Source organism: Mesoplodon mirus (assembly GCF_964341445.2).
Source record: "Mesoplodon mirus genome assembly, chromosome: 1".
Classification (NCBI taxonomy): domain Eukaryota; kingdom Metazoa; phylum Chordata; class Mammalia; order Artiodactyla; family Ziphiidae; genus Mesoplodon; species Mesoplodon mirus.
Window position 1 is genome coordinate 45,210,393 of NC_138976.1, and position 17,100 is coordinate 45,227,492.

General features: G+C 42.4%; 1 protein-coding gene across 2 annotated transcripts in view; it reads left to right on the top strand.

Annotated features, from left to right (window-relative positions):
* Positions 1 to 17,100, top strand: part of FRMD3 (FERM domain containing 3) — a 309,465-nt gene that overhangs the window by 264,045 nt on the left and 28,320 nt on the right. Inside the window, exon 1 of one of the 2 annotated variants that reach the window (XM_082611518.1) lies at positions 15,986 to 16,246. The exons of the other annotated variant lie outside the window; for it this stretch is intronic. Coding sequence (XP_082467644.1) covers positions 16,120 to 16,246 — 127 coding nt within the window. The 5' untranslated portion in view covers positions 15,986 to 16,119. Of the gene's footprint in view, positions 1 to 15,985; positions 16,247 to 17,100 lie in introns of those variants that run through there. 2 annotated transcript variants of the gene reach the window in all.

Here is a 17,100-nt window from a genome sequence, read left to right on the forward strand (position 1 = left end):
GGCCGGTGGCCCACTGCCTCTTTTTTTTTTCTGGCCCAAGAGCTAATGGTTACATTTTAAATGATTATATAAGTACCTACATAGTATCCTTGAGTTTACCTCTTGGCCCACAAAGCCTCAAATGTACCATCTGGGCCTTTAGAGAGAATGTTTGCTGATCCATGATGTAGCACACCCCCTCTGGATTCTACAAATGAGAAAGCTCAGAGAGAGGAGACTGTTTGCCCAGAGTCACGGAGCTGGGTGAGTACTGGGGTTGGGATCTGGTCCTGTTTGTCAAATTCCTGGCCCAGGTATCTTAGACGACATGAAATACATCTAAAACAGCTCAACTTCTTGCGAAAACAGAACCATTAACTACGGAACTACAGTTAGTTTTCAGTGACAACAAATGAATTATCAAAAGAGACATCTTATCCTATATAAACGATATATAGGATGTGATTCAGTGTGATTCATTGAGAAGAGCTGCTGCATATTCGGGGCAGGGTTTGAGTGTTTGGCCTTCAGTCACAGCCTGCCAGGACCCTGTGACTCCTCAGAGACATCCAGCCCACCAGAAGCATCTCCTTCCCTGGGCACCAGTGGTGGTGAGGCTGTGGACGCATGTGCCACACCAAACAGAATTCCTAGTAGACCCAGGTTGCAGGGCAAACAGCCTTCAAGTAGGAAGGCTCTCTCCCCTCTGGGAATCATGTTCTCATTTTAAAGCTGAATTTGTTAAATAAGGAATGGCTCACTCCGGGCCTAGTTCTAATTACTCATAATCTGTATTGAGAATCTTTGTCTTATTAGTGTGAACAACTCAGTTCTGAGCTTCCCAAATCACTGCTCCAGCTCAGGTTGGCACTTGGCTGCCACACCTGAGTATTAATAATCAATTGCTTTAAAGGATTCAGTTGGGGTAAAAAAAAAAAAAAAAAAAAAGTCAGTCAAGTGTCCCATGAAGTAATCTGATCACGGTCCTTGAGGGTTAGGATGTGAGCCAGGTGAGAGTGTCAGCATATAAGCAGCTGTGACAGCCGGAGTGTGATCTGTGACAGGGAAGACATTCTTCTTTGGCCCTTGGACAAGAAAACATTCCCACCACATCCCTAAGAAACCACAGGAGAGGAAAAGTGAAGATATTGCTAAACCATTGTCATTAGAAAGCAGAGGCTATCATTTTCTGGATTCCACAGTCAGCATGGGGTCCTATTTTGTACTGTTTCAGTCAGCATGGGGTCCTATTTTCTACTGTTTCTGTTAGTGGGTTGGTAGTGAGTGTTAAGTAAATGTTCTTTGTGATACCCAGGCTTACATTGAGGCAGGAGCTCACAGAATCTCCCTTTCTCCCACCTCTTTTGTTAAGACCCTGTGCCAATTATGTGAAAGAAAGTGTTGGGCGGTGTAGGCTAGTTCCACTCTTTTAGGGAGGTGTCTCGGGCAGTACGGGCAGGGTTCAGAAAAGAGGCTCTGGTCAGTTGGCACAAGGCTGGATGTTGGGTGTGTCCACTGGGGTGCATGTCCAATGCCATCTGCAGAGTGGTGCAGCTTTTCTCTTGGTTTGGCTGATGGAGAATTGGAGGCCCTAAAGCCATGACTTCCAGACCCTGGATTTATACAATGGCCCCCTGGGGTGGAGAAACTAACTATCCAGACTTCTACTGGGATTTTACTTTTATCACCTCCTCAAAAAATTTCTATTGCATAGGTTTTATAATGGATATAATATATCAAGAGAACTGTACATGTATCCAATTTATAAATAAATACTCATTTTTTCATAAGTATGAACAAACATGTTTCCCCAAAAAAAAGGTTTGGATATAGCTGCTCTAGATCTTACCGATGAGTACACCAAGAAGAAAAGGCAGGGCGTGTTTTTGAAACTCTCAAATCCCTGTTCATGCCAAACCTCCAGATTCCTAAAATAGATGTGCGATCTATCTGCTCTAGTTACGGTGGTGACATGCCATTTTACATGCTTTTGGTCTTTCATGCTGGTAAACCAGGGTGAGTCATCCAAGCACAGTCTAGACCTTCGCTAAGCTATTTGGTAGGTGCTGTGTCACTCTCACTGAAGTGTTCTGTGGTGGCCCCGAGTCCCTGATTTACATGAATGCTGGACTCTCTTCTTGTTGTTGTTATTGTTATTGTTGCAAAAATCCTTCAAATTCTTTTTTTAAATTTATTTTATTGAAGTATAGTTGATTTACAATGTTGTTAATTTCTGCTGTACAGCAAGTTGATTCAGTTATACACATACATACATTCTTTTTCATATTCCTTTCCATTATGGTTTATCACAGGATATTGAGTATAGTTCCCAGTGCTATACAATAGGACCTTGTTGTTTATCCATCCTATATATAATAGTTTGCATCTGCTAATCCCAAACTCCCAGGCCATCTCTCCCCTACCCCACTCCCCCTTGGCAACCACAAGTCTGTTCTCTATGTCTGTGAGTCTGTTTCTGATTTGTAGATAAGTTCATTTGTGTCATAGTTTAGATTCCACATATAAGTGATATCATATGGTATTTGTTTTTCTTTGTCTGACTTACTTCACTTAGTATATTAATCTCTAGGTCCATCCATGTTGCCGCAAATGGCCTTATTTCATTCTATTTTTATGGCTGAGTAGTATTCCATTGTATATATGTACTACATCTTCTTTATCCATTCATCTGTCGGTGGACATTTAGGTTGTTTCCATGTCTCGGCAATTGTGAATAGTGCTGCTATGAACACAGGGGTGCATGCATCTTTTCAAATTATAGTTTTGTCCGGATATATGCCCAGGAGTGAGATGGACTCTACTTCCTGAGTGTACACAGGACACAACCTTAGTGGGGATCCTCTGGTGGTGGGAAGAGCATTGAATAGAGACTGAGAGGGCTGGGGTTCATTCATTCACTTGATAAACAGTTACTTCTTCTCTGGTACGTGCTGGACACTGGCAGTACCTGGATCTTATTTCCTCTTTTATAAAACAAGGTGAGATGGTTTCTAAGTTTCCTCCACACTCTGACTGTCCTTTAGTAATTCTTCCCCATATTCCTGCTGTTCTTAATTACGTGCTTTTGGATCACTCATCATTACCTGCAAAAACAAAAGGTATAAACATCTTCTTTTTAAATGTGGTTAATGAAACAGTAAGCATGTGGCACAATGATTTATAAAAGCAGGGTTACATTTTTTGTAAGTTGCAAACTTCCAGCATAAAATTGAAAATTAATAGCAGCTAGCTTAAAAGGGAATATAAAATGAACACTTCCTCACTTAAAAGAGCCCTCACCTCCTTTAATGTCTCCTCTTAGAAGAGAAGTCCGATTTGGGGGCTTTTTAGTCCCCCAATCTCCACTTCAGCATTAAAAAAAAATGTGAAAATGGGCAGATGGTCTGGCTGAAAGAAAAATAAATAGGGTTTTCAGGATGACCCATGTGATAATCTGAACACAGACTGGATTTTGCCATTAAAGGAAGGAGTATCCATACTGGAAAAAAGAGAGCAGCCCTTGTGATCTATGGCTTGTCAGTCTCTGCCTGAGCCCCTCTGCAGCTGCACCATTTGGCCCCTAAATAGAGGCTTAGCCCCACCCCCGACTCCAGGGCCAATCCTACCTTGCTCTAGGAGGGAATGAATAAGCTGAAGCCCAGCCTCGTGGCTCAGGCTGTGAGTCCTGCTCTCTCTATTGCTCTGCCCCATCTTCTCCTGGTCCGCATGCCAGCCTTGCTCCCTTCCTGAGTCTCTGCCCTGGTGGTTCCCCTGGTACTCCACTCCTCCAGGACCTTGAAGGCCCCTCTCCCTGGGGCTAGGCCATACTCTGCTGCTTGACAGCCTGCATGGTGCTCCCTTCCTGTCTTGTGTTTCTCAGGGCCATGTTCTGTTCCTTCTCAGAGCAGACTCTTTCCCAGCACTGGCCCCATCTTAAGTAGAGGGGTCTGATCTTAAATGCCCATCTTCTCTGGTTAAACTTCTCTCACTGCCCAGTGGTGTCATGGGGACAAATACATCAGCAAAATCCTTTTCACTTTAACCTTTCAAATATACCCCAGAATCATTGCCACTGCACCACTCCAGCTGCAGCCACTCTTGTCTCCCTCGAGAGATAACAGTATCTCTGCTTCTACACTGCCCACCTCCCCTGACCCCTGTTTTCCACACAGCAGCCAGGGTGATCTTTTATAAGTGGAACTTGGATCTAGTTAGGTTCAAATCTAAGCTCCTCACTCTGGCCTATGAGGCCCTGTGAACTTGACCCCCACCCACCCTTAGACCACTTCCTACTGCTTTCCTCTTGAATCTCTGTGTTCCTACCACATTGGTCTTCTGACCTTGTTGCCACCACAGGGCCTTTGCACAGCTGATTTATCTACCTAGAAGGGCCCTTCCTCTGATCTGTGCATGACTGGCTGTTACTTTTTTTTTCTTTCTTTCTTTCTTTTTTTGTTTTTAACATCTTTATTGGAGTATAATTGCTTTTGGCTGTTTCTTTAAGTCTTAGCTCAAATTTCAGCTTCCTGGAAACCCTGAGTACCCAATTCTGAGTAATTCTCCAAACCTAGCCATTTGTTCTCTCTTGTGCCACCACCTTGTTTGATTTTTGTCAGAGTGTTTAGCACTACCCAGCACTTTCTAATTTACTTAGTTGTCCTCTTGTTTGTTGACTGTCTCCCTCGACTAAAATGTCAGCTCCACGACAGCAAAAACTTTGCCTGCCCCACCCCGACATTGTCCCTACCACTTAGAGATGTTCTGACACACAGTAGGAGCTAAATTAATGCTTGTCAAATTAGTGAACAAATGAATGAATGAGTTCTAAATGCAGCCAGGACAGCCTTTGTTTATGTAAAAGAAAGCATATAAGGAGAATATTCTACTGGGATTAGGGTTTGCCAGAAGCCAAACTTGTTCTGTTTTATTTTGTTTTTGTTTTGAATCTGAAATCAAAAGCTATAATTTACATAGTCATTGTAGAAAATCTGGAAAATACAGAAACCACAAATCCAGAATTTTAAAAGCACCTGCAATCTCCTGTGTTCAAACTGTGGTATGAATGTGTATAATCCATTCTATATATTTTTAACAAATATTGGACTACACTAGAGATACTATTTTGTCATCTGCTTTTTCACTTATCAATATAACATGAACATTTGTCTATGCATTAAATATTCCTCCACTATTTTAATTTTAATGGACATACATTATTCGATCACATAAATAGACAAAAATATCTTTCACCCCCTCCATCTCCTACCTAAATTATATATATATATGAATGTCTCTTATGTAGCTACAGAATTTAGTATAACCGTTTTTTTAAATCTTTGATAATTTGAAATGCAAAACTTAGAGTAGTTGGACACTTTTCTTGCATTTCTTGCCATTTGGGTTTCTCTTTTGAGCACACAACTAGACTGTGAGAGAGAGAGGCCCTTGGCTGGTGTGCTGGGTGAAGGATCGGGTCCTGCCGCCTCTAGTTTCTTGGTTACCTAGCAGCAACACAAGGAGCCCATAGTTCCAGAAGAGCCTGTTTTTTTCAACAGGGAGACACAGATGCCTGTTTCTTAATACCATCTGCAGAGCTGTCGGGAAATATGGAAAAAAATTGGAGCTCCATTTATTGATGCAGCCCAATTCAATTTCCTTTACTCAGAGAAAAATGGTTCCTCTGTAATGGCGACTTGTGCCTGGAGGGAGTGAAATAATACAGCAGAAGTGATGAGAAAACAAATTCATCCTGTACAGAGACAAAGGAAATAGATTCTTGGTTGAGAGTTCTAAGCAGACGAAAGGAGGCTGTTCTCACTGGAGCCAGTAAGGACAGCGTTGTCACCCATTATTCTTACAGAAAAACCTCTGGGCACTAACATCTGACAACAGTGCACTGTGAATAGATTACCTTGATATATCTAAGTTATGGAACATCAGGCAAATTTCAAGTCCTAGGTTTGACCAGGATAGAGGAAAAACCCTTTGTTTAAATGGAGGGAATAATCTGAATTATAGATCATCTTAGTCAGAGAGATGGCTTAAATTCTTGTCCAAGGAAATTCCTCATGCATGTTTTTGAAGAATGCAATATAGTTGTGAAATTCGTGGTCCCTGTCCAACATCTGTGGGAGATTTTCACCTGGTTTCATGTATGGACAGCTGTGGAAGTTTTCCCTTCATGTTACCATCACCCCTATAGAGGGGTATCTATAGGTATTCAGGCCCTATCTTTATTCACAGGGTTTTAAGAGCACCATGCGCCAGTGAATAAGAGTGTCTCCTATAGTAGATAAATCAGAGAGGGAATGGACAGTTCTGCATCTGCACAGTCTATGGGTGGTTTGTTGGGTGATGACTCCCATAGGCTCCTTGGTGCTGTCAATGGATGGTACATGATCCTTGGAGACTGGAGTCTCTTATTTTACACTCTCCTCTACTTGTAACCCCTTCGATTTTCCTTTTACTCAGAATTCTGTTGTGCAGTCTGCAGGTTGAGGAGGTCTTTCTGTCTTCGAGAATGGTGTGTGAGATTAATGGCTAAGTATTTGTGGTCGTTGTTTTATTGTTGGGTAGGTTAGGTTTGCTCTCTGGGCTGAGGATCAAGAAAAGGCTTCCAGGACTTTTGTGAGCATGGGTGAATTAATCAATTAACATTTTAAAACATTGCCTTACCACAGCTGGAAGACAGTAAAGCTTGCTCTTCATTGGTGTTTGGAAATGGAGAGACCACTGAACTTGGAATAAGGAGACAGGATTCTAGGTGTGGTGTTTTCACTGATGAGGGTGACCTTGACCTCCTCTCTGTTCCTCTTGAATTAGCTTCCTTGTATTAGAGCTCAGCCTCACACTGCCACCCTATACTCTCAGCTGCTTATTGGCCACCTCCACTAACGCCACACAACAGCTCACAGCTCACACATCAAACTTAATAGTTTTATGACTACACTCGTGTTCTCATCCTTCCCCAAATCCCAGTCTCCAAACTGCTCCTGCTCTGACTTGGTTAATGACAGTACCATCCACGAAGTTACCCCAACCAGAGAGACCTGGAGGCCATCCTTGCCTTGATACCCCTCCCATGCTCCACATCCACTCGGCCACCACCGTCAAGTCCATCCCAGAAGTAACTCTGACATCTGCCCCGGCTCTTCAGCCTGCTGCTACAGCTTCATTTCAGGTCCCCTCTTCTCTTTCTGGGGACACTGTAGTATCTTCCTTATTGATCTCCCTATAACCCATCCTGTAAACTCCTGCTAGAGCAATCACCCTTATTTGAAGTAGTTTCTAGAATCTCCTCATTGACTGTGGAGTAGAGTCCAGCCCCAAAAGGTGTTCATGGCTCCTCACAATCTGGTCCACGCTCACCTCTCCAGCCTTATTTCCCTCCTTTGGTCCTGCTCAACCCTCTCATCATTCTGTGAATGCAGCTCCCCCCGCACTGCCCCAGTACCACAGGCCCACGTGGGCTCCTCTCTGCTGGTTCCTTTACTGGGGCTGCTCTTCCAGCTTCCCTCTGCTCCATCTGCTAGATCCATACTGTTTTGTCAAGTGGCTCCTCCTCTATGAAATGTCCCTGGCTTAAAGACAGAACTAATACCTTTCTTCGCTTTCATTCTTGCATTGATTCTTCTTTTTAGCTTTATTGAGATATAATTACATATAACATTGTGTAAGTTTAAGGTGTACAATGTGTTGATTTGACACATTTATATGGTGCAAAATGATTACCACATAGAGTTAGCTAACACTTCCATCCCATCACATAATTATCATTTCTTTCTTATGGTGAGAACATAAGATCTACTCTCTTAGCCACATATAAGTATATAATACTGCATTATTAGCTACAGTCACCATGCTGTACATTAGACCCCCAGATGTTGTTAATCTAATAACGGGAAGTTTGTACCCTTTGACAAATATTTCCACCACCACCCCGCCCCGCCAGCCCCTGGTAACCACCACTCTGCTGTCCATTTCCCTGGAGGCACCACTTACATTTGATTCTTAAAACTCCTCTGTCTAACCATTAGTTTACATGTCTGGTCTAGCTGGGTGCCCCTCCCTGCACAATGCCTGGTATCTGTTCATTAACGGGTAGATGGTTGAATGGAAGGGGAGCCATTCTAGCCAACTTTTCTGTTCCTGACCCTAAGCCATACTATGGAATAAAACAGAAAAAAATTCAGAGTTCTCACCTGCTTCCACTGAGAACTGCATATTTGTAATACATTAGGCTTTTTCTATCATTTAAAAATAACCAGTGAGGTTTTTTTTTATATTCTTTGCTCTAACTTTATTTTTTAAGGATTTAAACATTTCCCTATTGGAACAAAGTATGCTCATTTTAAACATTTAGGAAGAAATCTTGTAGTCAATTTTGGGGGCCAGGAGCTAAATTCATTCTTCGGAAGATAGAGGCAGTGGCCCAGCAATACTTTTATCTTAAGTCACAAACATGTTTTTTTAACTTTTGTTTCTTACCCAAAGCTGACTGCTTGGAATGATATGCTCTTTCTTGTTTGGAAATACGATGGAGTGTCAGGAAAATATGAGGAAGTGTGGGAGGTTCTTAGGCTGTCAGCAGGTCTCTTGATTCTCAGTCTCCGGTGGGTGCTTTCATGGCTTTTTCTGCTTGGTAGAAAAGATTTGGAAATAGAGACTGAGATGCCCATTTCATTGCAGCTAGAGCATCACATGCTACATCTAAGGCTTTCGTAGAGTTAGACTTGTCCTGCCCCTCACCCCACTGTAGGTTTCCTTTCTCTTTGATTTGTTTGATAGAATCTGGATTACCAGAAAACCAAAAGAAAAAAAAATCCTAAAAGACAAAGCATTAAGCAAATTCACTTGAGAAGTTACTTAATACCTTTTCTCCTAAAGCTCTAGAGAAGTTTCCAGCATTATACTCTGGGACCTAATTGGGAAGGTTATTTAAGCAAATGTCATTCTTCATCTTTAGATTTTCCATTAAGTGTATGGAATGTATCTCTATTTGTTAAGATTCTGTGGCCCTGAGAAATTATCACTAAGCTTTTGTTCTAAATTTATGAGCTAAAAGTTCCAAGAAAATCCCTACTGGATATGTTTGAAAGAGGCTCTCTGACAGTTTGAAGTGAGTGAAGTGAACAGATGTGTGTTTTTTAAAACTTGCTTTGTATCTAGATGCTCTGAGATGAATGTGTCAGAGGGTGAGAGGGCAGATGAATCAGACTCCAGTGAGGTGGCTGAGACTGGGAAGTGGGTGAGGAAGAAGAATTAGGAGGTGGAATTGACAAGTGGGTGTTTGTCTAGATAAAGGGTGAGGGAGAAGGAAGGTTCAGTGATGCTGTGTGTTTGGGGGAAGGTATGATGTTCCTGGAAGGCACTCCTTTATTTTTGTAGGACGTGGCTCCTAATCTTTAAGCCTCTGTTTCCTTATCTGTAAAATTTAGAGATAATAACCCTAGTTAATACAGTAGTCATAAGTATTAATTGACCTATTATATATATATTTTTTAACTATGAAAAAGACAAAGGTACTCTCAAAAATAAGATCAGCATTCCTGAGAGAATGTGTATGAAGGGCTTAGAGCAAAGCCTGGTGCATATCAAGCCCTCAGTAAGGGTGACCTATCATTACTCTAAAGCAAAAGTAATGAAGACTCTGATTCAGGTGCCAGAAAGAAAGCCCCCAAACAGACTTCCATATGCCAGATAAGCATTCAGTATGTGATAAGGTATCCTTGCATAACTGGGATCCTTCTGTCTTCTCTTAAGATGTAGGGTAAACTGTCACCCTGAGATGGTCTTTCCCCAACGGCTCCATCTGAAGCTTCACCCCCAAAACCACTCCTGCCAATTTATTGATGATGATAACATCCTTTTATTCCCTTCATAGCACTCATGCTGTCTTGTCTATTTGTTGGATTACCTGTTGCACAACTAAATCGCCCTCCAGGATGGGGCCGAGACCATGATCAGGCTCGCATTCAGTGTGCTTAGCACACTGAAGGTGCTCAGGGAGTATCTGTTGGATGAATGAATGACTAGCCAACCAGTTTGTGAACTGGCTCACCTGGATGCAGGCTTGTCTGTCCTTATGGAGCATCTTCTAAAGCAGCCTTTCATGGACACTCTGTCAGAGAAGGAAGGAGGTGAAGAGCAGGCAAACTGAGGCTTGCTCAGATCTTGGTAAATAGCACTCAGAAAGTCAGACCCTGAAGAAAAAAATTCAGTTTTAAAATTTTTAGCTCAAAACATCACACACGGGCTTCTCTGGTGGCGCAGTGGTTGAGAGTCCGCCTGCCGATGCAGGGGACACGGGTTCGTGCCCCGGTCCGGGAAGATCCCACATGCCGCGGAGCGGCTGAGCCCGTGAGCCATGGCCTCTGAGCCTGCGCGTCCAGAGCCTGTGCTTCACAACGGGAGAGGCCACAGCAGTGAGAGGCCTGCGTACCACACACACACAAAAAAAAACCATCATGCAGAATGATATATAGCACAACACATTGGTAGTTTAGGCTTTGAGGTTAAAATTTCACACTCAATTATGGCTTCTCTAGACCTCACCAACTGGGAAATATTTTAACTATATTTGCAACCCTTTTGAACTTAAAGCTCCTGCAGGTCTGGTAGGAAATAGAGCAAATTTCAGCAGCAGTTTTCTCTGGGCTGTCACTTTTGAGGGACTGTTGGGATCTCCACCCATTTCCTAACTTCTGGTAGTTCTCCACTTTCCTACACTGTGCAGATAGTGCTTTTTGTAAATAATAATAATAATAATGACAACCACCTGAGATTTTATTTCAAAGATATTGACACTGAAAGGTTGGGGGGGAAAGTGAGGGACAGGACGCAGGGAGGCAGGAAGGGAGAGCGGGGCAGTGTCTGATGGAGCATTCTGTCTGTATTTTCTGCCCGTCTAGAAATCATCACCGGTGGCCCGAGCGGACGGAGAGAGGGCCCTGTGATGCTCTGCCTGCCTTCCCACCTCTCTGTCTCTCTCTCTCTGTCTCTGACTCTCTCTCATTGTCTGTCTCGGTGCGCATAAGCTGCCTGTCTAGAGATAGCACAGTTATCAGTGTATGGGATGGTCAGGGCAACAGATGGATGAGCCCTTATGCTAGAATCCTCTACAGCCATGAAGTTCCTGTGAAGAGCATTCTCCTTCCCCTCAATGATGTTGAGGAGAGCCCAGCTGTGCTGTTTAATTTCTGTTCTTTTCCGTCTGCAACTGTAATTCTCCAGAGAGGTTTATTGGCCTCTTTCCCACCACTGCGTGGTGATGCCTGGCCCCGCCGAGCAGTGCTCTCATTTTACAGGCAGGAAGCACTCAGTGAATGCTTCATCTAATAAGGGGGATAATAAAAGGAAGAGCATTTGATATGCCTAAGCACCTTATACATTTTCAGAGTTTTCTTCACATGAGTTATCATAATTTGAGCCTCATGACCATTTCCTTGACATGGATAGAACAGATAATGTTGCCTCACTTTATGAAGGAAGAAATTGAATTACGCAGATGATTGACTACCTGACCGAACAGCCCTGTCACTTAGTGGTGCTGGGAACTGCTTCCATTTCTCCTTATTATACACCCAAGAATATACCCACTGTATCACAAATATAGTATTAAAATGTTTTATATCATTATTATATTTTATTATATGATAAATATAATATGTGATAGTGCCCAGGACTCTTAATAATTGGTACTTAATGTCTAAATGTATTACAAAGAACATTTAACGTATGTAATAACTTTTTATTATCTTTCTAATTGGAGTTAGCAGTTAGCTAAAATTTCAGTGAATCTCCATAACTCTTTCAACTAATGGCCGAATCCACTACACCTGTGAAATCTGTGAGTTTTCAAAACAGCTACTAAGGTACATGATATTTATTGTGCCTGCTATATATCAGGCACTCAGTTACGTAAGTGCCAACATCAGTACTATTCTACAGGCAGAAAACTACAGTTCAACAAGCGTATGTAGCTTTCCCAAGGTTACAGGGCTGGTCAGGTAAACTTAACAACCTGCAATGCCGCTTCCCTACTATCTGGGGAGAAGTAACTAGAAATGTTAGAGACAGATGGTTGATAGAAGGAGGAAAATCCAGATGATTTAAAATCCTCACTGTCTTCCCCTTGAGCAAAGGAGAGAAAGGAATGAGCCTGTGTTAAAAAAAAAAAAATCACTAATTTTTCTTGAGTAACCTGTGCTGGGCACTGATCTGAGCATGCCACGTGGATTACCTGTTAATCCTCACAACAGCCCTGGGAGGTAGGTCCTGCCTTTGCTATGTTCATTTTACAGGCGTGGAAACTGAGGTCAGAGATAAACGGTACAGCCGGTATTAGAACACAGAGCTTGTGCTTTAAACCTTGCTTTCTGTAACTCCTTAGTAAGTTCTGGTTCATCAACCAGGAACCAGCACTACGCAAGGCAGTTGATATACATGATCTCATTTCCTTGTCCTAACATCCACGGGAGAAGTATTGTCTCCATTTTCAAATGCACCAGGGTTCCAAGTCATCCAGTAGCTCCCAGTCACCCACAAATCAGAGACAAGCTTGTTCCCTTGCCTCAAATCTGTGTCAGGAAGTTTGTCACAAAGTAGACATGAAATCCAGGCTCGTGAACTGCTCTTACCATTGAACTCTGTTCCTCTGCTGTGGCTTCTGCCTGATTTATCAGTGTTTCTGACATCTCACTGTGGAAAATCGATTCCCCTCTTCACACATATCCACTGCTTTCTTTAGCCTCTTGTCACGCCCAGACATGCATTCCTGATTCTTCAAACAAAGAGACAAATCTAAACAGGAAGGATATTCAAGAGCACCCAAATGTTGTGCTGTTGATATCAGTCTGTGACCGCAGTGCCTCAAACGAAAACAAGCCTCCTGTGCGGTTCCTCCCAGAATCCTTGGGTTGGCTCTGCATCCCTGCCTTCCTTTGCTTTTTCCTCTTGAAATGTAGCCACACCTTTGGGTAGAGTAGGGCAAGGTAGAGAGGAATATGGGACAATATGGGATGCTGGTCCTTCTAGGTTCCCTCTCTCTAAATAAAAGCTGAAGGTCCCCAGAAGAAAGAGGGTGAAAAAATCTACTTAAGATCTCTGAAAAGTAGCACAAAGAGTGGGAACAAGCTAAAGAAAGGGAAAATTTTTACATGCACGAAATGCAAAATATTATAACTAGTAGTTAATAAAAGGAAAGAAGGAGACACTTCAAAACAATAGTGAGATTTGAAGCTTGAGAATTAATGGAGAATAACTCTCCTGGTGGAAAAGAACAGAAATAAAGTATGGTGGTGGTTTTGTTTCAGGTTTTTAATTTGCTTTCTTGGGTTTTTTTGTTGTTTGTTTTTGTTTTGTTTTGTTTTTTTGGAAGGGCTGTTCGTTTAGAGTGGGCTCTCAGGTTCACATCATGTTGTCTTTATAATTTATAATGATAAGCACACAGATTCATCTGTATTCCCTCCAAACAGGCAAAGGGAGATTTTCTCAATATCTGAGCCCTGGTCTACTGCTATGCAAATGAGCCCACATTAATCTTTGAAATCTTTTATCTGTGTTACTGCACAGCATTGATTCATCTGGGATGGGGATTTTCTGATCTGTTTTCCAGTATCCTAAAGATTTTCAGTAGTTCTTCAAGAACCACTGTTGGCGGCTAGTGAGGCAAGACCTAGCAAGTACTACCCCAGGGCCCCAGTCTGTGCAGTCTGTTTTATATATGGGGATTCTGCTCAGAATTATATCACAAGGGGAATTGCAAAGGCATGAAGGTTTTGTGAATTTTTAGGGGTATTTAACTTTCAAGTGTAGGGTTTGGAAATTGACTGATGGCCGTGAGAGTAGGAACTGCCCTACTATACCTGGAACTGACAACCCGTGGGCAGGGCGAGGGAGCCCCCTGGGAGGTCTCTAGTGGTGACCTCAGCCCACAGTGCACAACGGGCTACCACCCTTCTCCCCTTTCAAGATTTATACTCTGGTCCGTAATGTACATTTTTTACATAGTTGAGGTCATACTGCTTATATAAACTGCTTTTTCCACTAATCAATACATTGCAAGCTTTCCCTCACATCATTAAACTCCTAAACATACATTTTAATGGATGTGCAATATTCTATCACATGTATTTAATCATTTTCCCACTGGAAATTTAGATTTATTTTTTTCTTTTGCTATAATAAATGATACTCTGATGAAAATCTTTGTCCAAAAATTTTTGTCAATGTTTCTCATTATTTCCTCAGGCTAAATTCCTAAAAGTGGAATTTCTGAGTCAACGAATATCACTCCTATAAAACTCAATATATTTTTCTAAACTTCTTTCCAGAAATGCTAAATCAATTTATATTCCCACAGTGAAGTATAACAATGCAGAATTTCAGCTGACTGCCCTGCATATAATGGTTTGTTTTGTCAGGAGAGGGGGAAAAAAAGATTTTTATTAGAAAATTATCTTTTGCCCTCAGTAGCTATTTAAAGTAGAAAAACGCATGCATGAATAATTAAATAGTGGGAGGAAAAGTTTTTTCTTCTAAAAATGAGAGTGGGAAAAATATACCAGCCAAGAAATAGAACTGAAGGATAGTATGTGGGGCACAGTTGTTAATCAGTTGAAATTTTTTCAAATATAGGAATTTTTCAATACTCTGAAAACATTTTGCTCCCTGAGCACTTACTCTGGGATGCAAGCACATTTCATGCCTCAGCGGTACAAGTGCAGGACTTTCAAAAGTCCTGAGAGAGAGAATGTAACATTTAGATCCTGCATTGAAAACACATGTGGTTAGAAGTGGGGGCAGTAACAGCTCTCTTCCTGGGGGACTGTCTTCTTAGTCAACTGATGTTAATTGGATGCTTAGGTTCAAATCATGGCTTTGCCACTTACTAACTCTATAAATTTGGTCAGGGCAGTTACTTTCTCCAGGATGTTGTTTCCTTCTCAATAAAATGAAGAAAATTTTACCATCCCTGTGAGAACAGAGATAATGCTGTGAGGAGCTCAGCAATTTGTCCAGAGCTGTGCTGTCTAACACGGCAGCCCCTGTGGCTGCTGAGCACTGGCAATGTGGCTGGTCTGAATGGAGACATGTTTTAAGTGTGCAAATGTACACCAATTTCAAAGACTTAGTACGAAAAAAAGTATCTAAACTATTTTATTATTTTGATATTGTTATATAGTGAATAATACTATTTTGGATATCTTGGTTTTAAATAAAGAGCATTATTGGGGCTTCCCTGGTAGCGCCGCAGTTAAGAATCCGCCTGCCAATGCAGGGGACACGGGTTCTGGCCCTGGTCCGGGAAGATCCCTCATGCCGCCGAGCAGCTAAGCCTGTGTGCCGCAACTACCGAGCCTGCGCTCTAGAGCCCGTGAGCCACAAATATTGAAGCCTGTGCGCCACAACTACTGAAGTCTGCGCGCCTAGAGCCCGTGCTCCACAAGAGAAGCCACTGCAATGAGAAGCCCGCGCACCGCAACGAAGAGTAGCCCCCGCTCACCACAACTAGAGAAAGCCCGCACATAGCAACAAAGACCCAATACAGCCAAAAATAATAAATAAATTAAATAAATAAATTTTAAAAAAATTAAAAGAGCATTACTAAAATTAATTTTAATTATTTCTTTTACTTTTCATATGCTTTCTTCTTTAATGTGGCTTGCGTTGTATTTTTACTGGACAGCGCTGCTCTAGAACTTAATAAAGATTCAAATTATTTTTAAAAGAAATCAAGGGGGCGTTCTCCATTGCACAGTTGTCCAGTTGTCATTTTTATCTTTAGGGGGGACGTTCAATTCTTAGGACACTGTAGGGCATTAGGCTGGGGTCCTCTGGCCTGGATGGTTTAGGACAAGCTGGGGTAGGAATGATGCATATTATTTCATTGTCTGTTAGGGGAGTGAGTGGAGAGTTTAAAAATAGCAGCCCCCTCCCTCCTCCGGCCCCATGCTGATCCCTCCTGAGTTATTTCTGTTGGCTGCATTAGGAGCCTGACATTTGATTCATTCAGTGCGCCCTGCCTCGGTCCTTTAAAACAGAATGGACAGTTAGTGAAAGGTCAAAGCCACTATGGCTGGCGGTAGCTGCCCTGGGCCATGACAGGAGGAGGAGAGTGAGGGAATTGAAGAACCAGTAATGGCAAAATGCTTGGTCAAGATCCAGACTCGGAGGGGTCTCCGCCTGCAGTTGGTGAACCACTGCAGCAGCAACGTGTTTGTCCGTCTGCTGAGACACAGTTCCAAGATCACAGCCAGAAACACGGGTACGTGCCCTGCGCTGGGCTCTCCTCCGCGCCTGAGAAGAGTGCGGGCTTTCCAGCTGCCGGCTCACCGCGGGCTGGCGGCTGGGAGAGAAGCCTAGGCGAACCCAGTGTCAGAGGTTTGTGATAAGGATGAGAAAGAGAGGGAGGGAGAAAAGCAGAGAGGCAGGCAGGCAGGAAGGAGAGAGTGAGCAAGCGAGCACTGAGGGAAAATGGGAGGGCTTGAAATGGGGGTCCTGGCCCTCCTATTAAGTGAAATGGTATGAAGTCATCCTAAAGGCTAATAAATTACATGCCAGTAGTAGCCTGGTTAGGAAGGAGGCAGCAGTGGGGTGTCCAATCCAGATGGCCCAGGAATGACTGAAGATCATAGAGAGGACAGATTGGATGATCAAAACATGCTCCCCCCTCCTTTTATTGTTCAAAGTTTAAGATCTTCAAGTGTGCTTGCCTGGATGAGGCAAAACTCCCCTTTATCTTCAAAGTAGAGCTGTCCTGAAATACAATAGCAGTTAAAGAACTGGGATAAAACTGATGTTCTGCTAATTTCCTTTTCACTGAAAATGTATTTTGTGTGTTATTTTGTGGTCCTTGGGGGAAAATAAGAATTGAAATAGGAATTTTAAAAAATCAGAGCCTACAACAGGAAAGGAGCTGCTGTTATATATGGATATGTAGTTTTCACCAAATGATTAAAATTTTTAAAATCCTGGGAAATGTCTGGAATTGGCCATACCACATGCACATGTGTGGAACTGACTTCTAAGTGAACTGAAATGAAATTAATTGTATTTGTATAATGACATAGATAATAGATGATGTGTTCTTCTTATAAAAGATTTTTAAAGTACAATTTT